The sequence below is a fragment of the Hibiscus syriacus genome, unplaced genomic scaffold (genome assembly GCF_006381635.1).
Source record: "Hibiscus syriacus cultivar Baekdansim isolate YM2019G1 unplaced genomic scaffold, ASM638163v2 tig00112503_pilon, whole genome shotgun sequence".
Taxonomy (NCBI): Eukaryota; Viridiplantae; Streptophyta; class Magnoliopsida; order Malvales; family Malvaceae; genus Hibiscus; species Hibiscus syriacus.
This window is the reverse complement of record NW_024063349.1, coordinates 600,714-626,386: the sequence shown is the minus strand read 5'-3', so window position 1 is coordinate 626,386 and position 25,673 is coordinate 600,714. Positions and strand designations below refer to the sequence as shown.

Genomic DNA, 25,673 nt, shown 5'->3' with positions numbered 1-25,673 from the left:
AATGATTTACACTCTAAAATAAAAATATTTGTATCTTAAAATAAAACGTTAAGAATCATAATACTCTAAAAAAATTAAAATTAAAATAAATTAAAGAGATCTTTTGTTTATCCTTAAATAAAACATTAAACTATAAACAACGAGGGAGATGAAGAATCAAAGTCCATGAACAAACAGTGGTGTCTCATGGTGGGGTATCGGACAATATAATAAACCATATCTTTAGGAATATGGGCGGCACAGTGATATGTTAAATTAACACACTCACCCAGTATATATACACACATCTTCTCCACTTCTCCATACTTCCCATCACAAGCAAATAAAATTTCTTCTCATCTCTTTCAATTTCCAATCATCTTTGTCATTTGAATTTCCTAAGAAAGTAATGGGAAAGGACATTGAGGTTGGTGGTGAGGTCCAAGCCAAGGACTACCATGATCCTCCTCCGGCTCCATTGGTGGACGCCGAGGAGTTAACAAAGTGGTCATTCTATAGAGCCGTGATAGCCGAGTTCATAGCCACGCTCTTGTTTTTGTACATCACCGTCTTGACGGTGATCGGATACAAGAGCCAGGTCGACACCACCAAGGGCGGTGACGATTGTGGCGGCGTTGGCATTCTCGGCATCGCTTGGGCTTTTGGTGGCATGATCTTTATCCTTGTTTACTGCACCGCTGGTATCTCTGGTAAATTTCAAAACTCTTCACATCATCATGTGTTTGATGAAAAAGGGTGTGTTTTTTTCTATGTTTCTAACAGTTTTAGGTCAATTATATGTATGCAGGAGGACACATTAACCCAGCAGTGACATTCGGGCTTTTCTTGGCTCGGAAAGTGTCATTGGTTCGAGCCATACTTTACATGACGGCTCAATGCTTGGGTGCCATTTGTGGATGTGGTCTAGTGAAGGCATTCCAAAAATCATATTACCATCAGTATGGAGGAGGAGCCAACAGCCTTGCCGATGGATACACCACCGGAACTGGTTTGGGAGCTGAAATCATCGGCACCTTTGTTCTTGTCTACACTGTTTTCTCTGCAACTGATCCCAAGAGGAGTGCCAGAGACTCTCATGTTCCTGTATGTCTGCAAATTTCTTCAAAAATTTTCCTAACTTCTTAGTATGTCATTTGTTCTCAGTTGCTTATTATTTTGATTCAAGGTGTTGGCACCCCTTCCCATTGGATTTGCTGTGTTCATGGTTCACTTGGCAACTATTCCGATCACCGGCACCGGAATCAATCCTGCTCGTAGTTTTGGAGCAGCTGTTATCTTCAACCAGGACAAGCCTTGGGATGACCACTGGATTTTCTGGGTTGGTCCATTCATTGGTGCTGCCATTGCTGCAATCTATTACCAGTTTATCCTTAGGGCAGGTGCTGTTAAAGCTCTTGGATCCTTCAGGAGCAGCTCAGCCATGTAATTTAAGCTATGATTCTGCAGCCACAAGTTCATAATAGAAGAAAAGAGTGGCCATGGGGGGTTGAATTAAGTTTTATCAATGCGGCGAAGAGGCTTCAGGCTGTTGAATTTGTAAATTATAATGGAAGATGTAGTGCTTTTCTGAATGTTTTTTCCTTTTTTATTTGTGTTTTCTTTTGTATTGGTGTACTAAATTATGCTTGAAAATTTTATAAAATCAAAGTACTCTGTTTTATAATTTTTTATTAATTTGAAATGATTATAAAATAATATTTATTTAATTCTTTAATTTATTGATAATACACATAGATATAATTATTCTAAGTAACTTTAAACACTCATAAGTAATTTTTGGGTCTTAAATTTAAAATTTTAAAAAATAATGATAATTCATTTACCAAGATGGTTTTGATTGGTAGTAATTTAATTTTTAAGTTTCTGTTACTTATTTTAAATAAAATATTAATTATAAATAACAAATAACCCTAACATAACGAGGTTTAAAGATTGATCTTACTCTTGGTTAAAAGTTGAGATGATATTCCAATGGATTGTAATTTGAACTATGAAATAAAACTAATCAATGACAATCTTAAGATGAATGTTTTATGAATTTGTGTTATGATTTTCACTTACTAACTAAATTTCACACAATTATGGTCATGAAATTTCTTAGGGAGCTTTTAAATGGGTGGCAATGGTGAGAGCTAGGAGGAAGAAGGTTTCATTTTGTGCTTTATCTTTCCTCCATGTAAATCGTGGGGTTTGCCCCATTTTGCACATATTTTCTACAATATTTTAATTAGGAAATTAAGCTAAATTCTATCAAAGGGCACCTAAGCTAATGACTCACCAATCAAGAGGAAATGATATAATTACTATGCAAATGTAAGAATTTCATCTTCCTTACGAATTGGTCCCCAAATTATAGTGATGTCCTCGAATATGAAGAAACAAATTTATCATTGCAAGTTTTTAGAATAGAATGTGATCAGACAGAATTTGATGCTTATTGGTCTCTTCCCTATCTATATTTCTCAGCAATAGGTAAAGAAGGATAACTGTCGACACCCAATTTTGTCTGAGCTCAAGGCTTAGACCCAACAAAGCAAAAGCTAGAAAAACTCAGACCATACCTACAACCCGAAACAACCTAAACCTGTGTGTGAACCTGAATCTAACCATGTATCTGGTCAGCATCTCTTATTCGAGAATCTTGTGCTACTCAATCAGTCTCTCCACGTCTCTCTCTCGTTGCCTAAAATCCTCAAAAAATCAACCAAAATCCATAAAATCTAACTGGCTCCACCACTTAGCGACCACAATTTTGTCCCTATTAAAAAATATGATATAATTCACAAATAAAAGGTAAAAAACAAAAGAAAAATATGATATAAAAAATAAAAGAATATTAAAAAATATTAATAGTCGGTAACCAACATCAAGACTGATGTCACCGTTGACCAACAAAGATAAAAAAAAAAAAGAAAAATGAGTGACTGAAAAAAATAAAATAAAACTAATTTAACTCGCAATATATTTATAAATTGTTTTATATCATCCTTAACTCTTCTTAAAGTAATCGTGTCTTTGTAGCCTCTTTTTAAATACAACACAATTTCTTTAAGGTACCAACTTATGCGCATGATGAGTGTGTTTAAACCTTCCTAACATTTAATCGACTCTCAAATCGAACTATGATTATAATGAAAATGTATATCAGATTTATAAGTATTCAGTCATACTTATCTCAAAATGACCGATGATGACTTCAATTACGTAACAAGCTCTTCAAAGATTCAATGCATTCGAACAACCACATGATGACATTGACAAATATAAAATTATAAAACTATGATGAAGGTTTAGAATTTTAAAATTCATATTATCTAATTTAATTTTTTTAGTTATTTACCCATATTCAATACATTTTTTGTGTTATCAAAATCAAATGAAAAATAATAATTCTTTAAATTTTTATTATTCTAGATTAATTTTTTTTAATCTATTGATAACGCATGTTCACTTTACGGACATAATTGTTCTAACCCGTAATTCTTAGAAAATTTCATCCTGATTGTATCTCTACTTACAGGTGCTGTTACATGTCAAGATTTCATATTTTTCCATGTTTTAAGGTCGAGCTTTCCTCATTTCTCTCATGCCACCTTTCTCTCTCGGGAAATTTCTTGTAACAAGACAGGCATTAATGTTATTAGCCCTCATTAATGCCAATGCATTAAACCCTGATATTGAGGAATTATTAATGGCAATCTTTTCATGATGATAATCTATTCATTCAAAAGGCTTCAGCATCAAACGAACTTGTACCTGGACAAAAGTTTATATAAGGCAATGTGTTCTACAACTTGGGACATTAAATCCTCAAGAATTATACAATTTCTAAGATCCCAACCATGCTTAAACAAGCCTTCAAAGTATGTTTCTCTTTGTTTATAGTGCTCTCATTGTTAGTAAACTATAGTATTTCTACAGATTCAACTGAGAAATATGCTCCACCAGCATCAGAATCTGAAAACAAATCTACTGAGCCAACTGATCTTCAAACCAAAGGTGAACAAAATTTCTTAGACCAACAGCTTGCATCTTCACCATCTGTCAATGCTGATCCTACTATTCAAACCAAAGGTGATAACAATGTCCCCGCTTCTCCTTCTCCTTCTATTGTTGATAATTCGGTCCTCGACACCGGAGATATGGATAGTCTCTTGAGAGAGAATACATCGGTCTCTCGATCGAATGCTAATCCTCCAGCTGCTGAAGCCAAAGGGAGTGGCGTTGGAGTTATTGCCCAAGAAAACCCCTCTCTTATTCCAACTGTTGAAACCAAAGGTGATAACAATAGCCCTACTTCTCCTTCTTCTTCTGTTGTTGATAATTCGGTCGTCGACACCGGAGATATGGATAGTCTCTCTGGAGAGAATACATCGGTCTCTGTATCGAATGCCGATCCTCCAGCCGCTGAAACCAAAGAGAGGGGCATTGGAGTTACCGTCCAAGAAAACACCTCTCTTCCTCCAACTGTTGAAACCAACGGTGATAACAATAGCCTTACTTCTCCTTCTCCTTCGATCGATGATAATTCAGTCCTCGACACCAGAGACATGGATGGTATCTCCCAAGAGAATACATCAATCCCTCTTTCGAATGCTGATCCTCCAGCTGCTGAAACCAAAGAGAGTAGCAATGAAGATCTTGTCCAAGAAAACACATCTCTTCCTCCAACTGTTGAAACCAAAGAGGAAGGAAACAATGTTTCTCAAGAGAATACATTGGTTCCTTCATCTCCTTCTCCTTTTCCCCCCGCATACATCGACACCCCGGCTTTCGAAACCTCAGATGACGGAAGTTTCACTCAAGAAAATCAATCTCCTCCTCCTAACACGGTATCCGAAAATCCCGAAAATGTACCTCAACTTAATGACTACAACTCCCAACCCAACAATGTCGTTCCTGCACCGCCGGAGGCAGTTTCGTACCCCGAATTAGACCCCACCATCCAATCAACTCCTTCGAACGACGACACTTACGATTCAGCTCCACCAACAAGTAATCAGCATACAATCTTGCCCTTCAACTACAGGGCTGAAGATGAGCCTGTCGAACCTTCCCAAGAAGAGGAGGATTCTTGGAACAGAGCGAATGGAGCAGTGGCTGGTGTCCTGGTTGGTGCTTGTGTTATCGGGGTGGGAGCTTTCGTGTACCAGAAGAGGAAGAAAGACAATGTTAGAGCACAATATCAATATCAGTGCTTGGGCAAGAAAGAAGGGGTTTGAACTTTGTGAAGCTATATCAATTTACATTTATGTCTATTGTATTGCTATACTATATAATGAATTTGGAGTGCATAGAACATGAAGGATCGATCAATGAAATATGCAGCTTCTAGTATGATGAAGTTGGAGAAGAAGGCTTCCACGCGGATTTCTTCAAGACTTGTAGTTTGGTGATTTGTCCCCATATATACAAGTATAATTGCATTGTCTTTAGTGATTTTACTGATTTTGATTATACTTTGAATAAATATAGTTTAATTTCATAAAATTAATTGTTTAAAATTTTCAAAATAAGTAAAATATATCTAACTATTTTAATTATTTAAATATTATAATAATAAAAATGTTAAATTCTAATTAAAACATTAGAGAAAAATTAATTTATAAAAATAGAAGAGAAAATTGACACATATTATAAACACAGTTCGTGAGCTTTATATATGAAGAGTATTGTATCTTTTAACATATAAGAAGAGATTAAAACATATTAAAATTTATAATTATTTTTTTACTACAAAAGAAACCATAGATTAATACATATTGGTTTAAACATTTACCCACATATAAGTTTGGTTATATTTATCCTTATGTAAAAAAAAACTAATATATATATACCACTATTTTATATTTTTAAATAATATAGGCTTAATATAAAAATACATAATTATACCTCTTCCCATTTAGATACTTCAACTTTTTTCGGTCAATGTAAATATGTAATGTTACAAACGTTACCATTTTAAGTGTCTCGGCATAACAAACGTTAAAAAATTGTTATCCATTTAGATCTTGATAAGAAATATCCCGGTCAATAGGTTAATGATAAGCTCAAATGACCATCGATTTTTAACAAGAAATGATGAGTTTGAAATATATGAATAATAGGGTGACCATTTTGTAACTTTTAATAATCAGGGCACTCAACATAGCAATATCCTATAATTGAGGGATCATTTTATAACTTTTAATAGTCTTAGGACTCATCAAAACATTGTCCTATAATCAGGAACCATTTATGTACTTTATCTTATAAATAATATACATACATACAGACATACATACATACATACATATATACATATACATGCATACATATATATATATATATATATATATATATATATATTTTAAAGAAGCAAACAAAATCCCGGGGGAGTTCCAAGCAAAATCTTCTTCCACGACTGTCCACATGCACTGCTCAGAGTTCTCCCCCAGACTATCTGGGTCCATTAGTTGTCCTGGACCATGGATCTACCACCCTCATCCTGCATATATATATATATATATATATATATATATATATATATATATATATATATATATACATGGACAAACTATGCTTCGTCAGAGGAGCAACTGTCCCCTATTTTTTATAATTATAAAGAATATAAGGGTAAATATTAAATTAGAACTCTATTAATTTTAGTTAATTTTGATTTTATTTCTTCATTTCCTATGATTAATTACATTTTATCTCCTTAAACTAATATTCTGGCCAAGGCCGGTCCAATGTGTTTTAATGCCCTGAGCGAGATAATAATTTTATGCCCATATACTTACTTGTACCGTATAATAGACAAAACATAAATAATTTTTTAAAACAAAAATGTAATAGAAATTATAGTCAAACAATATCAATACTAATACAAACCAAAACCTACAAGGCTACAAATATCACATAAAACAATATCTTCATGCATTTTTTGAAGCAAAAACCTCTATTATTTTACGATAATCAAGACTTTGTAAAAATTGACTTTCGCTGCTTAAAATTGCATTAGGTTTTGGAAAATTTGTATTAGGTTCAATTTCTCTATTAGGCCCTTTTTCTATAAGTAAATCTTTCATTTTTGAATCTAAGTCATCTCACACTCTAGGATCAAAAATATTAAAATCACTTGATTTATCTATATCAACAAATTCATTATTCTCACAATCTTTAGAATTATCAATCGAATCATTAGGTGAATCATTGGAATTTCCAATCGGATTACTAGAAGGTTTAACCTGTCTAACAATAAATCTATCTAAAGACCCATGTAAAGAATTAGCCATTTCTTGTTCTTGTTTTTTTCGTTTTCTATTTTGGGCACCAGATGGTTGTTTTCGAGGTAACATATTTAAAAGTAATCAATAAAATAAATATAGTAGCAAGTAAACAATAAAATATATATATTAGCAAGGAAAGATACAACCTGACCGGTGACCGAAGTTTATGTTATTGACTTGTTCTTTCTCACAATCAACTTATCTGGAAAATTAATTATGAAATCAAAATAATTAGAAGGAATAACTCTAAAAAATGTATTGAACGAAAATATTTAGCCACTATTTTTTTCATCAAACTAAGTTTGCCACATATGATTTCCTTCTTACATTTGGACAATTGAAAACTCTAGCTTCCAATTTGAAAGAAAGTCGATATAAATATGTAAAGTTATATGCTGGACTCTAAACTAGAAGAAGCAAATATCACATGCAATGAGAAAATTCTCCCTTCTACTTAGAACACAGAACAACAACATAAAATAAAATGACATCACTTTTAACTCTATTCTTCCCTTCCACCAATTCCATACATCTATTAAACAAGCTCAATTTAATTTCTAAGTAACTAGTGATTCTCTCATTCTGAATGTCTTATTCAGTATTTCAAAAGAGGTATAGCATATAATTAATGTATATATTCTCAATGCACGATGGAGGGTAGTGGCAATCCATAGTTGAAGCAAAACAACCATACTAATCTGCAATGAGTTTAAGTTTATATTTCATTTACACTATTCATTTCAAAATTCAAATGGATCTATCATTTGGAAGTTCAAAGCTTAACTCCAATCAGTGTATCTGGAAAGTTCACTCTCTCTTCCTCCAATCTCGAAACAGAAACAATGGAAATCCCAGATTTCCGTTTAAGTAAATAAGAACAAAACAGGAAAAAAATCGAAACTATTTAGCAAAGTTGTACAGCCTCATATCTAGAAACAGAGGAATAGAAACATAACCCATGAAAACGCAGTAGAATATCAATAAAAAGAAACCGTTTCCATACTAGTAATAAAAATTGAGGGGGGAAAATCAAATTTTCATTACCTTGCCTCTTCCTCTCCCAATAGACAAACAATGACAAAAACAAACTACACTCTGTCATCGATTTGTTCAAAAAGCAAAAAAAGATAAATAGCTTACAATTTGATCGATTTTAAGCCTTTTTGGCGATCAAACAAACTAAAAATCAATTGGTTTAGGCGAGTAAAACCGTGTAACATAGAAATTAAACCCTAGAAAACTGCCCCTCAAACATGTTACCCTGGGCCATCGCCCATGTGGCACATGTATTGGACCGGCCCTGATTCTGGTTCAGTCACTGACCATTCATCAACCCTAATATCTTCTTGGAAATCAAGCTTTCTATCTTGTAATTAAGCTATTCACTAGGGTTTCACGTTTTCATAACATTGGATTCTAACAATAGCATTTGATTTGAGAAGGATAAATACAAAAAGAATAAGATGGATCCCATGCAAATAACTGACCTTGGGGATGGTGGGCGGGGGAGACTAGATAGGACTTACATTTATATTTTATACACTATATACAATGTACACACCATTTGAATTGGATCTTTGGAAGATTTTGTTGGCCCCATTCGCCCAATTTATTCAGCCATGGTAGTTTTGACTGCCAAAAAAAGGATAAATTATATCAATGGTCACTAAAGTTTGAGTAAGTTTCTTTTTTACCATTAAAGTTTTAAAAGTTACAAATAAAACAATCACTCTACTATTAACCAATTAGCATGTGAAAATTAGAGAGCTGATTTGGCACTTTTGACCCTTTAAAAAACACAAATTCTACATAAGTTTTTCTTCTTTTCAACTCAGCTTAAATCTTCTCATCTTCCCTTCTTCACTTATGTGTTTTTTAATTTTTTTAAAGGTTTCAAAGGGCGTCGATTCAGCTCTCTAACTTTTACATTAGTCTTCTGTTACACAGGATGTTAATGGTAGATTAGAAAACAATAATGTTAGTGACTGTTTCGTAATTTTAGTGATGAAATGAGAAACTTAAACTTTAGTGACCGTTGGTGTAGTTTATCCCAAAAAGTAAGATTCAGGTTGACTCTACACAGAGACGTTTAGTTGCAAAAGAAAAGGCTAGACAAGCTGACTGAGCCAACATGTGATGAGATCAGGGTGTTTAAAATCTCTAGGTTAAAGGGTTTCGGCAGCTACTTCACAAATTGACAATGAATTATTGTTTTTTTATTGGTTCTTTTGTTTATTTTGAGAATTTGAAACACTCCCCTCCATCACTCTGCAATCAACTTGATACTGCATTCAATTCTAAGCATAACTTTGTTGTCAGATTACTCTGTTCCTGTCGTGTGTAAGACTTAACTTGGACAGTTGAAGTTCCACACATATGAGGCTGTCTAATTGAGGAAACCAAAATATGTTTGAATGAACAATGGGATTTACTTGAGATAGTAATTTGATGAGAAGTTGATTTCATGATTACAACTGTTGGTAGGTGAAACTGGAGCTTTAACCAACAGGTAAATATGGAGACTTCAGTGAAAATGGAATACAAACAAAACAGAGAAAATATGGCGAACCCTTTATTGCTTCATCGTCATTTGTAACCAACCTCATCAACTATTTCTATCTCTTCCTTTTTCTATTTTGTATTTCCACTTCAATCCCATGTCAACAAACAAGGAGAAAAAAATGAAGATGAAGACCATAACAACAACAATAGCAGCAAAGACCCGCCGTCATGCAAATCCTCTGAACCACCATGTTCCTCCTCATTCTCCTCCTCATTTCAGCCATTTTCGCGTATGGGTTCGGATCAATGGGTCCCATCTCCGTCGCATTCGGCGACGATGGGTTCTTTTGTGCCATTGATGCCAGTAGGAAACCGAAAGTTATATGTTTGAACAAAAACAACAACTTCTTCTTCTTTCTTCTTTCTTCGTCTTCTTCTTCTTCTTCTTTCTTCTTCGTCTTCTCTTCTTCTTCTTCTTCTTTCTTCTTCTTCTTCTTCTTCTTCTTCTTCTTCTTCTTCTTCTTCTTCTTCTTCTTCTTCTTCGTCTTCTTCTTCGTCTTCTTCTTCTTCTTCTTCTTCTTCTTCTTCTTCTTCTTCTTCTTTTCTTCTTCTTCTTCTTCTTCTTCTTTGCCTTCTTCTTCCTTCTTCGTCTTCTTCTTCGTCTTCTTCTTCCTCTTCTTCTTCTTCTTTCTTCTTCTTCTTCTTCTTCTTCTTCTTCTTCTTTGTCTTCTTCTTCTTCTTCTTCTTCTTCTTCTTCTTCTGCTTTAACTTTACTATCATCATTGAACTCTTCGGTTCCTCCAATGGTGGCTCTATCAAGCGGAGAAAGAAAACTTCTTCTTCTTCTTCTTCTTCTTCTTCTCCAATGGTGGCTCTATCAGACGGAGAAATGAAACTTTTTCTTCTTCTTCTTCTTCTTCTTCTTCTTCTACTACTACCACTGCTGATTCGTCTGCTTTAACTTTACTATCATCATTGAACTCTGTTTCTCCGGTTTCTCCAATGATGGCTCTATCAGACGGAGAAGGTTTTCATTGTGGCATATTAGCTAATACTTCTCAAGCTTTTTGTTGGAGCTTGATAGCATCAAGTACTGATCTTGTTCTTTCAAATTATAAAACCACAGCTTATTCTCACATAGCTTCTGGAAAGAGTCATGTTTTTGGAATCAGAGGGGCTTATTATTCTGATCATGGATCTGGTACCGTTGATTGTTGGGAAATTGTAAAAGGTTCTAATGATACTTTAAGTTCAAAACAGGGTGTTTTTTCTCGAAAAATCACCGGTGATCGGTAAATTTACCGATCTAACACCGGTCAGATTATATTTCCCGATCTAACACCCGTAGCAGTAAAGTGCACCCCCTTCCCCGCGCTATATGCTGATTTGGCGCCACGTGGGGTATAGCTCGCCCCCTGTACCGCGCTATACGCTGACATGGGTTACACGTGTGTATAACGCCCCCTGATCCGCTCTATACGCCACGTAGGGGTATAGCGCGGATCAGGGGCCGCGCTATACGCCACATAGGGGTATAACACGGTCGCGCTATACCAGAATTATATTTAACGCGGTCCCTGGTCCGTGCTATATATTTTATGAATAATTACATATATCTCGGTGCAGGTACCGCGCCTTATATGGTTATAAATACCCTCCTCTGCCGGTTAAGTTTCTCACATCTCCTCGCATCTCTCCTCTCAACTTATAAATTAATATAACAATTCCATCAACGAGTAATAATTCAGGCAATCTTCTCATATTTGATTTAGAAGTTCGTGCGATTTTTCGTTATAAGGTAATTTTGTTATAATTTTTTAATTATACTTATTGTTTATTATCATTATTTGAAAAAATATTATACTAATTATTTTCAATTAATTTTTATGTTTGTAAAATTGAAAAGCGGGAGAATACGTCGAAATAGTTTTACGGTGCATGTAATAATATAATATTATATTATTTAAATTATTTACTTTGATGTGTAAAAAATTTATTGTGTTATATTTTCGTTCATATATAATTTATTTAATCAGGTTTGTTTCAGTTTTTTTTTGCAGATATAATATTGCCGCACTTTTAAACTCAAAGAATGACGCGACTTTCAGCTATTGTTTATTATGATGGTGAAATTCGAGAAGATGAAACCGGCGTTGTTTTCGTATCAAATGAGCGTGTTAAAATATTATTCAAGAGAAACATAACTCTTGAGGATCTGATAACAAATATTTCGAGGAAGATTCATGTTGGAAGTAGCAGAAGAATGTCGTCGTTGCAGTATAGATTTCGAACATCATTGTTGTCATTAACTTATACAGCGTTCAAACTTTTTTAACAATGATGATGTTCAAATGATGGTTGAAGCTCAAAGTAATTATTCAGACGCCGCTATTGAGATGTATGGACATTTTGTTCAAGTTCGTGCTGTTCGAGGTCAATCATTAAGCTCCCACTATGGGCTGGCTGAACAAGTTGATCAAGTTGACAGCCCAACTACAGTAATGTGTAATGATTTTAATGCCATAATGGGGAGAAATTCATCCGCAACTTCTTACGATATGTACCGAGGTGGGTCCACGAACAATCCGTATGGCAACACCGCGTCCAGTTCAAGGGGAAGACATTCATCTGCAAATTTCTTTGACCTTAATATGAAGATGTCATCGACGCAACAATATGTGCAGTTTCCATTTGACACGATGGCTTCAAGCTCCAGGGGGAGGCATTTGACTACGAGCTTTTTTGATCTCAATGTCGATATGCCTTCTAGTTCAAGGGGAAGACATGCAAGTAGTAGGTTCTTCGACCTAAATGTGGAGCGCATAGAGGAACCATCATCTCTACCAGAAGAACCGCTTCGTGAGCCTGGTACGGATGGTGCTGAGACTGGACTATTCATTCACCCAGAATTATCGCAATTCAACTCCGATGATGATGATGTAGATGAAGTTCCAGGAAATGTGACACAAACTGACCCTCTTGCACACATGTATGAAGCTGATTATGATGCAATGTACGGGCCAGAATTTGTGGATATGCCTCATCTCGGTGACTATGGATATTACTCATCAATAAATAATGGTGAGTTATCTTTAGACATGGATTTTTCAAGCAAAGAAGAAGCGATGATGGCTATCAAAAATTACAATATACGTAATTCTGTTCAGTCCAGAGTCAACCGATCGACGACCGAAAAATATGTATATTATTGTGCCCAACGCGAAAACGGATGCAATTGGATGGTTCACGTATCGAAAATGAAGAGGAAAAACAATATATGGGAACTAACAGTATACAACGGTCCTCACACATGTTGTGCTGGAGGGGCAACTAAGATCATCCCAACTTTGACTCTGAAATGATATGCCAAGCCATCATGCCCATGGTAAAAGCAAGCTCTCATATAGCTGTTGCAGTGTTGATTTCAGCTATACAATCGTAGTATGGGTGCACTGTCTCCTATAAAAAAGCTTGGTTGGCAAAACAAAATGCCATTGTCAAACTTCATGGCGAATGGGATGCATCTTACAACGAACTTCCAGGTTGGTTTAGGCTGGTGCGGACATTGAATCCTGGAATAATTGTGGACTTCAAAACCTCCTATCCATACCATAATGATCGAGTTCTTCGCAATCGAAGCCAATTCTATCGGGTTTTTTGGAGTTACCCACAGTGCATTAATGCTGCCAAATACTGCAAGCCTGTGGTCCAGATCGACGGGACTTTCTTGTATAGAAAATACAAGCAAGTTTTATTATTGGCAGTTGTCCAAGATGTCAATCGCAACATTCTTCAAGTTGCTTTTGCTTTTGTCGAAGGAGAAGATACATATTCTTGGGCTTTTTTCCTCCGAAATTTACGTGCACATGTTATCACGAGGGAAAACATATGTGTCATTTCAGATCGAGGAGCTGAGATCAAAAAAGCAATGGAGTCTTTGGGTCCAATGTGGCAACCACCCTTTGTCCAACATAGGTATTGTCTCCGACACATTGTTGCGAACTATCATGGAAGGTACAAGAAGAATGATGAGTGTCAATTAATTATGCACATGGGTAAGTGAAAGGAAGTTAGTAAGTTATACATTTTTTTATCATTTTAATTTTGCAAAGAAAACAAGGTAGTAAGTTATACATTTTTTGATCAGGTTACGAACTACTTCCTCGAACGTTTGAATCAATGCTTCAAGATTTGCGGGCGAAGAACGAGGAAGGATACGATTACATCAGCCTCATCGATAAAGAAATGTAGACGAACGCATATGATGGTGGATATCGATATGGACACATGACGACCAACTTGGCTGAGGCAATCAATTCAACCTTAAAGGGTGCACGTCACTTATCTGTAGCGGCTTTGGTAAAAACTACATATTATCACCCTAGATTAGTTGCAGATCTACAGAAAAAAATTATTGCATCAAATGGAATGTCTGTAACAAGCTTCTCTAGAAGGCATGAAATGTTTCGTGTCACAAAGTTGCCGCGACCTCTTCAAGAGATTGAAGCTGTGTCGTTAAGAGTAAATCTAAGGGACAGAACGTGCGACTGCGGGTTTTTTCAAGCTCTGAAGTATCTATGCTCTCATGTGATAGCAACTTGCTCGCACATACGTCAATACTATAACCATTTTGTGGATCCCGTATACCTACTATCTGAAGTTTTTAAGGTATATGAATTTGAGTTTCCCCCCATAGGTAATGACAAAGACCCTGATGAGGTTCAAGATTGTCTTCTGATTGTACCAAATCCGAGTTTATTGAGGGAGCGTGGTCGTCCAAAATCCAATCGAATTCATTGCGATATGGATATTCGAGAAAGATCTAGACAAGACAGAAGATGTGGGCATTGTAGAAACCCAGGACACACGAGAAAAACATGTCCACTTCTGTTGTCATCAAGTAACAATTGATGAGGAAATAATGTATTTGTTTATCAAATAATAATTCTTGTACTTTAATTTGCATTTACTTCAAGTTAATGATAACCAAATTGGTATTTGAATATAATTTTAAATACAACAAACTTACAATAAGTATTAAATGATAACCAAATTACAATAACTGATATTAAATGGTAATAAACAAAATTAAATGAAATACATTAAAAAAAGTCCAACAAATTTAACAAAATAAAGTAAGCATTAAATGAGAAATAATAAAAAATTACAATTTAACAAAATAAAGTAAATACAAATATAATAAAAAAAATCTACCGATGCCTGCGACGTGAATGTGTTCCGCAGGGCGGTGGCTGTTGGTCTCGAGGAGGATTTCTTTGTATCACGGGTTCTGACTCCTCGCTGTCATCATCATCACCGTCTTCGTCGTCGTCGTCGTCCTGAGCAGATACATTAGGTTGATAAGGAGCTGATGACGATGAAGCACCTCCATAGAATAAGGACCCTGGAGGTGTATGACTGACTATCCCACCGGCCTGCAAAAACTGGAAAACTGGGAAAACCCAGACATCGTTGAGTGTGAAAATTGTACAGGAGGTGTCTGTGCTGCGGCCATGGGTGATGAGGCTGAACCCGCCAAATATGTAGTATATGAACCCCAAGTCGAATCTATAAACATAAACCTATAATAGCCTCCAGGATGGGTCATCTGTGAAGGTGGTGGCGGCGGGGTCATAAAACCAGGTGAAGGCGGCGACATCTGGTAATGGAAAGGCAATGGCGTCATCATATATGGCTGCGGCATCACAAATGGTTACGGTGGCTGCTGTGAAGGTTCTGCTGGTGCAGCTGAGGATGAACCGGAAGCACCTGCTCTCCGTCCACGAGTCGGGGGACGATGGTGCTGTGTCGGTGAATCTCTCTGTCAACTTCGTGGAAAGGTCCGCCCTCGTGCATCCTCGGGAAGTAGAAACGGTTTCCCGTTACTGTTGAACCACTCATAATAACCCTCAACAATCATCAAGAAGTTAGTAAAAATGGGCTCTCTACGGGGAAGACGCCGATGTCGATCCTCCCAAAACACGACCCACTCATGATGCCTCACCAGCCAATCTGTATATGTCTTGCCGCGTCTATCTAAGCTATGCAACTCGTCCATATTGCGAGGTACTTCCGAAATTGGTTGAAAACAACCAAACTGCCAGAGCACGCGATCATTGGAGTGCCACTCGACGGTCGCATAACAGATTAGAGGGACCATCTCCATCCAAATATCTGATGGACCCCTCAACTTAGGTGGGATCATCGCCATCACATCATCAGTAGAATATGACACCCATTCAAACTAAAACAAATAATATATAATTTTTATAAAAATAATAATCTAATTATATAACTATAATCTAAAATCGATTTTTAAACATTAAAATTCATACCTGTGTGTCAGCCTTCTGATCGATTAGCACCCTAATTTTTTCTAAATCATCAGGTAGCTCCTGATGATTTTTCCTATCAGTAGACCACCTATTCAAGGAAAAAAATTTATTATACGCTGTATAAAATTATTAATATACAAAATCATTTTTATAATTACCTTAGAAGTAGTGGAAATACGAATGAGTTCTTCACAACGGGACATAAAAAGGGAAATCGATACCATGCCCAAGACTGCAGCAGTAGGAGACATCCGCCGATAGCATTACGCCTGTAGTCAATGGCTCCACACATCTCCCTGTACAGCAAAGCCAAAACTGCCGAGCCCCAACTGAATGATTCGGCGAGATGAAATTCGCTAAGATGTCGCAACCACATGCAGTGAACTAGGTTGCGCGATTTGTCTGGCATCAGCAACCCTCCTATCAATTGCAATATGCATGCCCGTGCATACATCTTAACCTCATCCTCAGAGGCGTCTGCGCTCAACTCCCGAAAATTGGCATCTAACCAATTTAACGGTATCCTACCTCCGATAAAAATTTCCGGGACACGTCCTAGATTATCCCGGCACAAAGTAGTCCAAGAACCGGAAGCTATCCCTGATATCACATATCCATCCATCGAAAGCCCCAGGTGCATAGAAACATCCTCAAACGTGATCGTGCACTCTCCGCACGGAAGATAGAATGTGTGGGTCTCCGGCCTCCACCGCTCTACTAAGGCAGAAATAAGGTCTGGTTCTTACAGTGACCCTAATATTTACCTATGTAACCAAATCCAGCCTCTACTAAATACGGCAAGACACGACTAGGTATCACTAACTTAAGATTCCTAATAAAAGGACCTAATACACGGTCCTTCTCCTAAAAATAAATAATTACAAAAATTAATTCTTAATATAATAATCATGCATTAAATAAATAAACTAATTATTACTAATAATTTAAATTAAATTAAAACGTTAAAATGTTACCGTATCAACAAAGTATCGAGATATATGATTTCCATCCAAGCGAAGTAGATTGTCTTCCATTATATATCTGTAAAAAAATTATATTAGTAAAATATTAAATAAAGTAAAATACTTAAATAAATTAAATACATAATATGAAAAATATTATAAAATATACCTTAAACAGAGAGAGTATTTGAGAGAAATTGAGAAAATTTGAGAGAATTTGGTGTGATAAAAGTAATTGAGGATGGGGTATTTATAGGGAGGATGAGAGTGTGAACGGGTGGGTAATTAAAGGTATAGCGCGCTCCCTGTACCGTGCTATACCCCACGTGTCAGATAACCAGGTATAGCGAGGCCCTACGTGACGTATAGCGCGGATCAGGGGGCGCGCTATACACACGTGTAACCCATGTCAGTGTATAGCGCGGTACAGGGGTCGCGCTTACCCCACGTGGCGCCAAATGAGCATATAGCGCGGGACAGGAGGCGCGCTTTACTGCTACCGGTGTTAGATCGGGAAATATAATCTGACCGGTGTTAGATCGATAAATATACCGATTACCGGTGATTTTTCGGGGAAAACGCCTCAAAACAGAGTATTTTGTTTTATAATCAGAGTATTAATACCCTTGCTTTCAATAAGATTGTTTCTGGTGAAGGGTTTAGTTGTGGTAGGATCAGAGAAGGAGGGCTTGTTTGTTGGGGACCGACTGCTGATGTTTTATGTGTTTCAAATGTTTCGGAGAGTTTTTTTAATTTTAGCTTCAGCTAAAGGTCCTATCTGTGGAATCATGGAGTTGTCCGGTGAAGTTAGATGCTGGGGTGATTCTGATTCATTTTCCGATCCTCCTATCGGGGTCCGTTTCATATCATTGACGGCCGATGCTTATATTTTTTGCGGGATTCGAGAGGACAATCATGGGGTTGAATGTTGAGGCAGCTTCAATTATTCTTCAGTACCGAAGCATTCCAGGTTTATGGCACTTGCTTCGTCGGACTTCACTACACGCGGCATAAGGGAAGATGATTTGGTTTTGCATCGTTGGTCTAGAAATACCACTTTGCAACCTGATTATAATCCTCCTCTGGAATTATGCAGCCCTGGTCTGTGTCGTTCGACTTTGTGCCCCAAGGGGAGTTTGCTTTCAATGCAAGTAACCTAAACTAGCCAGATTTGACTAGCTTGTGTGTTGGGAAAGATTTGCAGATTTGTTCACCTTGTGCATCGAATTGCTCCGCAGGTTTCTTCTTGTCTAGTCCATGCACTAAGAACGCGGACCGAATATGCACAGCTTGCTCTCTTTGCCAAAACAGTTCTTGTTGGGATGTTTGTGGGATCCCATCATCTCCAGATGAACACTGGCATCACATGAGGAGGCTTGTAATCATAGTTGGTTCTTGTGTATTTGTGTTTTTTTTTATACTTCTTAGCTTGTGTATTTGTGTTTTTTCTGATACTTCCTAGCTGGTGTTATCTTCCGCGAATGTTTGTGACGAAAACAGAAGAAGGGACCAAAAAAAAAAAGTTCAAGTCTTGCATAGGCAAACCAGACCAGTTGGATGGTGACACCACTGCTGATTCATTCTCTCCTGTTTCAATCACTCCTTGTCCTGGAACAGCTCAAATTTTCCGGCTTTCCGAGTTAAAAGATGCCACTAACGGGTTCAAGGAGTTCAATGAGCTTGGTAGGGGAAGTTATGGTTTTGTTTACAAAGCAGTGCTAGCGGATGGGAGGCAAGTTCCGATCAAGAGGCCGAATGCTGCCACGATAATCCACACCAACAGTCGTGAGTTCGAGATGGAACTTGAAATCCTTTGCAGTGTGAGACACTGCAATATTGTGAATTTGTTAGGTTATTGCTCCGAGAAGAGGGAAAGGCTGCTTGTTTATGAATATATGCCCCATGGTACACTTCATGATCACCTTCATGGAGGGCTTTCTTCTTTGAGTTGGAGCCTTCGTTTGAAGATCTTGTTGAAGGCTGCGAGGGGACTCAAATACCTTCACAAGGAAGTTGTGCCTCCGATAGTCCACCGCGATGTCAAGGCTTCAAACATTCTCTTGGACTCGGATTGGGGAGCACGAATCGCGGTTTTCGGACTTGTTACATCAAGCGAGAGGGATCTCGATCTTAACGGAGACATGAAAAGTGATGTGTACAGCTTTGGGATTGTTTTGTTGGAGATTCTCACTGGAAGGAAAGCTTATAATAGAGATTATACACCTGCAAGCATAGTTGATTGGGCAGTTCCCTTAATTAAACAGGGCAAGGCAGCTGTCATTGTCGATCGTTACGCTGCACTCCCTGAAACGTCGAGCCTTCGCTGAAATTGGCGGATATAGCTGAGTTGGCTGTCAGAGAAGATCCTGGTGAGCGTCTGACAATGTCGGAAATGGTAATTTTGTTGTAGCAAATCATGAAGGATGGACTGATCTTGTGATCTTTGCACCCCCCCCCCCAATTATAGGCACATAGTGAAGAAGAATCGATTTTTTTGACCTAATAAGAGTGCATGATGATGAGCTGGTATCAACTATGAAATGATCACCTTGTTTATCTCTTCAATTCTCAGTTTCATTTGAACTTGTCAACCTACAGGCTACAGCGAACCAGCATATGTAATTTCAGTAAGTAATGAATATCGAATCATCCTGTCGATGTCATCATTGATCAATGATTCATATTTGTTTGGCTCACATTGATTATATAATTGCTGCATTCATATTTGCGTAATCTATTATCTGATCTATGAGTAGTTTTCATGATCTTATATTTGACCCTAAAGGTTAGTAAATAAACCCCCTAGGACAAATAAAAGGGGACTACTGGATTTTCATCTTCTTCTTCATCAGCTATTTTAAATTTCAAGTTCCATGTAAGGTAATTCCATTGAAAAACTGATTATGGATAAGACATGTTAAAAAAGATCATTAATCCGGATTCTCTGACTAAATTTTTTGATTACGATTTTATTTCAATTGATTTCCTTCCTTTTTAGAATATACTTAAGTTACTTACTACCTATGTAATAAGATTAACCGACTGATAAAAATAATAACTTTTTCCAAAACCCCAGAAAAATTTTCCCTGTGGATTCAATCCCAAACTTTGAGTGCAAATGAGAAGAATATGGAGTCCAAGGTGAAGCCAAACACAAAGGGCCGAACCAACAACTCCCACTTCTGACAACAAAACACAACGATTCTCGCACTTGCAGTACCTTCCAACTCCAAAAACAATACTATTTTTTTTACTTGTTCTTGCTTTCAAGTTTCAAAGACCACACAGTTTATGCATCCCTTTATGTTACTGTCCATTGTTTTCTTGTTCAATTCAGGAAAGCAAAATTGATACTTTTGCAGCCTTTTGCACCAACTTGTGACTAACATGTACGTATATTAATATTATATATAGCTATCAGGTGATCCTAAGGGAAAGTTTCTTCAAACACCCTCAGAAGATGTTAGGGTGCCACTAACAAGGCATTTCTAGTAGCAGCTATCAAAACTAGCATTTGGGGTGGAACTTGGTTCATCAATCATGGAACCAAATTGAAGAATTTGGAACCATATTCCTTTTCAGACTATTGTTTGTGGTCTACATTTTGGCCCCACGGTATACCGAATGGGTAGGGAAAGCTGCAGAGAAGAAGATGGTGACAAAGGTTTCGAAAACCAGGTGTACAGGTATGGGAATCTATGTCATCCAAGCACTTGCAGACAAATCTGTTCAGAATTGCAAATGAACCTTTGCTTTATGATACTGAAAAGATAGAAGAGAAGAAAAAAACCAAACAATAAAGGCCTCAGAGAACTACTCACTTTTCCCATCATCTTTTTTTTTTCTTTCACACCACCAAACAGCTTACACTTCAAAAAACTCAAGTTATTAAGTGTTTAAAGAGACATAAGTGGGAAAAGGTGGCCTTTTGGGTAGAAAATTATATGGCTTGAGCATGTGTTTAGAGCTATATCCCAAATTGACAACTCAAAAGGAAAGGGACTTATGAGGGGGTGTAAAGTCACCTTCAAGCCAACTTGATTATGGCCTAATTGCATGTTTTATCCATGATGTCACCCTCTTTCTTTCTTTCACTATATATATATCTCCTTTGCCTCCTTTTCCTAATGCAATTTTCTTTCATTTTCTCCGACATTTCTCAGCTATGTGTGTATACATATTCATGCCTGCCTGCAATGTGGTGCTTCTTCACTGTCATACACACCATTATTCAAGCAGCACCATCATCATTCAGTTTTGGGCCTTAACATATATTTTATGCATCTACTCATTTTTATATGCATATATCATCATGCTTGCATTATATTAAATGCATATTTTGCATGCCTGGCGCCCTATATGCCATTTGTAAAGCCTATCGAGAATCTGGTGCCCTATATGCCATTTTTAAAGCCTATCGAGAATCTGGTGGTCTTCGTGAATGGCATGCGAGAAGCCATGCATGCATACTGCTACCTTAATCAGGGAAGATGGAAAGTGCGTTTCATTCTAATTTCTAACGAATAAGCTGAAGGATACATGTAAAATAATTTCTCAAAACTCTTGTATTAGTTCTTATTTTTGCTTCTGGCCCCTTTTTCTCTCCATCTTTCACTGCAGAAGGGAGAGTTTTGATGTTTCATTCCCTAGCAAATTGTAATATGTTTATTTTGATCTGAAAAAAATGAAAATTTGTTGTGAGAAAGAGTTATATCTCTGTGTTTTCCTTCTTTCTTTGTACAATATTTTCAGGCTGTATTCTAACAGTTTCGGTGCCGTCAACAAGCAGTCATTGGTTTCTCCCAAAAGAATAGAGCCAAGTCAAGAGCATGAGCTGAGGGGGCTTGGGGTGTTTTCCAAATTTGAGGCTTTAGTGTAGAGGCTATGAAACGTTGTCTTTTGTCCCAACTTGATATTCATCAGATCAGCAACAAGACCTGGTTGTGAAATCTGAACTCTTTCAATGTCAACATCATTACTCAACATTTTCAGGGCCGTCGACATTTCTGGTCGGAGCCGGGCTTTTTCTTGAACGCAAAGGAGACCCACCTTGATGAATCGAATCGCATCTTCTTGGGGGTAGTTCAAACCTACTGTAGGGTCCACCAATTGCAGAATCCTATTATCCCTGTATAGTTCCCATGCCTGCATGTTTCCCACACATAATCAAGTCCACAGGTTAGTAATTTAGTCCGAAAGTATATTTTCGGAACATGAATGGGAATATTAGATTTACGGCACCACTACCTTTTGAACCAGGTAATGTTCACCATGCTCTAGGTCAAAATCGACCACCGTCTGGCCGCTAATAATTTCCAAAAGTAGGACCCCAAAACTGTAAACATCTGTTTTTCTTGTTAAACGTCCACTGAAGGCGTACTCTGGGGCGATATAGCCTCTATCTCATTTGCCATTTGCAAGAAATTCCATTAGCCACGGTTACTTCAAGGAGCATAAATTCAATTACACACGAGAAATATTCATCAAGTTTATGGTAAAGAACCAGCAATGCTCACTTACAATGTGCCTGCAACATGGGTGCTAATATGAGAAGCATTATCCCTCAGAATTCTCGAAAGACCAAAATCCGAAACTTTCGGTATTAAATTCTGATCCAAAAGAATGTTGCTAGCTTTAATATCTCTGTGCACAATGCGTGGCTTAACTTCCTCATGAAGATATGCAAGCCCTCGAGCAACTCCGAGTGAAATCGCTCGCCTTGCTTCCCAACCAAGTTTGATCCTGTTTTTCTCTCCACCTATTAAATCCAGAATACAGAGCAACCAAAATTGTCTAATATATCGTTCACCATCCGATCAATTTCGGGTATTCTACATTGTTGTAATTCATTGAATGAAATCTCTATAGCACAAATTGTTCATATAGAATATCTTACCCAGTAATATCTGTGCCAGGCTATTATTTTCCATGTAATTGTAAACCAAGAGCCTTGTAGCTCCGTCAACACAGCAGCCTTTAAGTGTAACAAGATTATCATGTTTGAGAGTTGTAAGTGCAGAAATTTCAGATACAAACTCCCTTTCCCCACGCATCGATTCGAGCTCGATAGAAAGCATTTTTACAGCTACAATAGAACCATTTGCAAGCAAACCCTACAAAGATGAATGAACCCCAAATTTAATATCATTATTAGTTTCAAGACAAAAATTAAACTGTTTTTTTTCCTTCACTTTCTAGTAAAATTCAAGACTTTTAACCTTGTAGACACAACCAAAGGCACCTTCTCCGATCTTGTTTGCAGCTGAGAATCCACGTGTGGCAAGCGCGAGCTCACTATAAGAGAAGACAGTAAAATTCTCATCATTTTCTCCATGTGGTTCTGCATTGAAAGAAAGAGAGAAAATGTTGAATATACAGAAGAAAAATTCAATCTTGGAAACACTAATTCCTCTTAAACTTTTGAATCAAAACATAGTTAAAGGTACAAGCAAGAGAGAGAGAAGAAAATCAAAACATGATTGATATTGTTATTTACCCTGTATGTTTATGTTGATGATGGTTGTCTCTGATGGATGAGAAAAACAATTTGTGAAACAGGAACTGAATTTCATGTCTTTGGGTTTGTCTGGAAAGTGAAAACCACAAATTCCCACCTTTCTTTTTCTCGGATTAGATGTTTGGTTGCCGGGAAAAAGACTATCAGCAAAATTGGAAGAAGGAAAGTAGGGTAGCAGTCCAAGTACAGAAATGAGAACACATAACATGCCTACGGGTTTTGACTTCTTAAAAACCAGAACTTTAGACTCATTCATATCTCCAGGAAAAAAAATCTGAAAAAAAACCATATTTTTATCATTCTAATTGGTTGAATAATAAATGACAAAACAATAATTTAATAAGGATCAGTTGGGCAATAGATTTCACCAGGATTAAATCTCATTTCATACGTAGAAAAAGTCTGAGAAAAAGTGAACTTGACTCAACCTGCCAATATGGACTTCATTTTTATTTTTTTTAACATACCCAAATTACAAATACAGTAGGCCGCCCAAATGACAGCCTGACCTAGTACAAGAGAAACACCAATCTGACCCGACCCGGAAGCAAATTGGCCCAGTACCAAACACCCAAGTTACAATCTGACCCAAACCCGAAACCCATTAGCAAGAGTGAAGCCCGCTTGGAAACCCAGTTCGCTAGGGTTTCTTGCTTCATTGCCCAGCGCTGCATCATCCCAGCCGTTGGATCTGTGAGAGATCCAATGGTCCAGATTAGTTACTATTAGTATTTCATAACCCTTTAGGTGCTGTCTCTCACGAGAACCGTCAGAAATGGACCCATCCAACGATCCATATCGAGCCTCTACCGACCGTCCATCTCCACCAGTCGGTTGCCACCAACTGGGTCCCCTACCATATCAGTACACCCCAAATCAACAAGACCCAAACATGCAACAGGGTAATCATTTCATAGAGAAAAAAGAGAAAAAAATATGTAAAATTAGGGCTTATATAAACCCTAAACCACATCTATAAAAAAAGTTTGATCCCTTCAATTTCGCAAAGCAATAAAATCAAAGAAATTTTAAGGTATATTTTCTATATTTATTTATTCTTAGTTTCGAATAAGAAAAAATATAGCAAAAAAAAAACTGCTTGCATGTAAGAGTAGGTTAGAGCCGAGAGTATAAGGGTTGAGTGGTTACCAAAGTCGTCGATTCGTTTTAACGGCGGCCAGAGCATGCGAGGAGATGAAAAGTTGAGCGGTTGAGGTTAGCTTCTAGGGTTGTTTTGGGAGTTTCTAGGTATTTTTAGCCTTAAATAGGCATTTAGGTGGGTAGATATGTATTTTAGGAGGACTTTGGGTAAATTTGGGATTTTCGGCCACCATGTGCGACGGCTGGAGTGGCAGTCGAAGGAGGATTAGGGTGGCCGACAGTGGGCCGGCCGATTGCTTTCAGAGAAAAAAAAAAGATTTTTTTAGGAAAATCGGTTGAAATGAATTAAAAAAAATTAAAATTGTATTTATAAAGGAAGTTTCGGGGAAATTTGTTGTTTAGTCCCCCCTACTTTTAGTTTTTTTGTAAAAAGGTCATGTGTAGGGACCTATTTCATAATTTACCCATTTATGTTTATGCTTTGTAATTTTTTGTTTAATTTCTATTTAATCCCCCTAGTTTAGCCATGTTTTTGCATGTTGATCGCCTGTAGGGACTATTTTTATAATTTACCCACTTTTATGCATGCTATTTTTTAGGGATATTTTCCTTTTAGTCTCTCTATATGTTTATGCGTGTTTTGCATTTTTGTCATGTGCAGTGACTGTTTTATTTTTAAAAAAAATCTTAGGGATTGATTTAGTAATTTCCCCCTTTTTATTTCGAATGTATAATTTAGGCAAAAATAAATGAAATATTTAGGAAATAGTCCCTAAAGTTTCTGTATGTGTATATTTTAAACCCCAAATATGTTTTTTATTTATTTTAATTTGGCATGCAATTTTAATTTATTTTAATTTACCCCCATGTTTTATTTATTTTTATTCTTTATAATTTTAGCACTTAATATTGAAAATATTCATTTTTGTCACTTGTATACTTTATTTTGTTTCAATTTTGGCATGATGGTTTGATTGTTTATGTT

General features: G+C 36.9%; 4 protein-coding genes across 4 annotated transcripts; 3 read left to right on the top strand and 1 right to left on the bottom strand.

Moving 5' to 3' along the window:
* The first annotated feature begins 306 nt into the window (after positions 1–306).
* LOC120180824 (aquaporin PIP2-2-like) lies at positions 307–1,433 on the top strand. Its single transcript, XM_039186114.1, has 3 exons — positions 307–689; positions 788–1,083; positions 1,166–1,433. The coding sequence occupies exons 1-3, from the start codon at positions 389–391 to the stop codon at positions 1,424–1,426; spliced, it is 858 nt and encodes a 285-aa protein (XP_039042045.1). The 5' UTR covers positions 307–388; the 3' UTR covers positions 1,427–1,433.
* A 2,377-nt stretch (positions 1,434–3,810) lies between these two features.
* LOC120180956 (cell wall protein IFF6-like) lies at positions 3,811–5,222 on the top strand. The gene is made up of 2 exons (XM_039186223.1): positions 3,811–4,074; positions 4,279–5,222. The coding sequence occupies exons 1-2, from the start codon at positions 3,843–3,845 to the stop codon at positions 5,220–5,222; spliced, it is 1,176 nt and encodes a 391-aa protein (XP_039042154.1). The 5' UTR covers positions 3,811–3,842.
* A 12,822-nt stretch (positions 5,223–18,044) lies between these two features.
* On the top strand, positions 18,045–19,397 carry LOC120180955 (serine/threonine-protein kinase-like protein CCR2). Its single transcript, XM_039186222.1, has 3 exons — positions 18,045–18,221; positions 18,309–18,394; positions 18,533–19,397. The coding sequence occupies exons 1-3, from the start codon at positions 18,045–18,047 to the stop codon at positions 19,395–19,397; spliced, it is 1,128 nt and encodes a 375-aa protein (XP_039042153.1).
* Positions 19,398–21,682: 2,285 nt separating this feature from the next.
* Positions 21,683–23,797, bottom strand: LOC120180859 (putative serine/threonine-protein kinase). Its single transcript, XM_039186145.1, has 6 exons — positions 23,567–23,797; positions 23,289–23,410; positions 22,967–23,183; positions 22,591–22,828; positions 22,318–22,468; positions 21,683–22,215 (listed from the first exon to the last, which is right to left on the bottom strand). Exons 1-6 carry the CDS (start codon positions 23,793–23,795, stop codon positions 21,892–21,894), a joined length of 1,281 nt encoding a protein of 426 aa, XP_039042076.1. The 5' UTR covers positions 23,796–23,797; the 3' UTR covers positions 21,683–21,891.
* Positions 23,798–25,673: the final 1,876 nt, after the last annotated feature.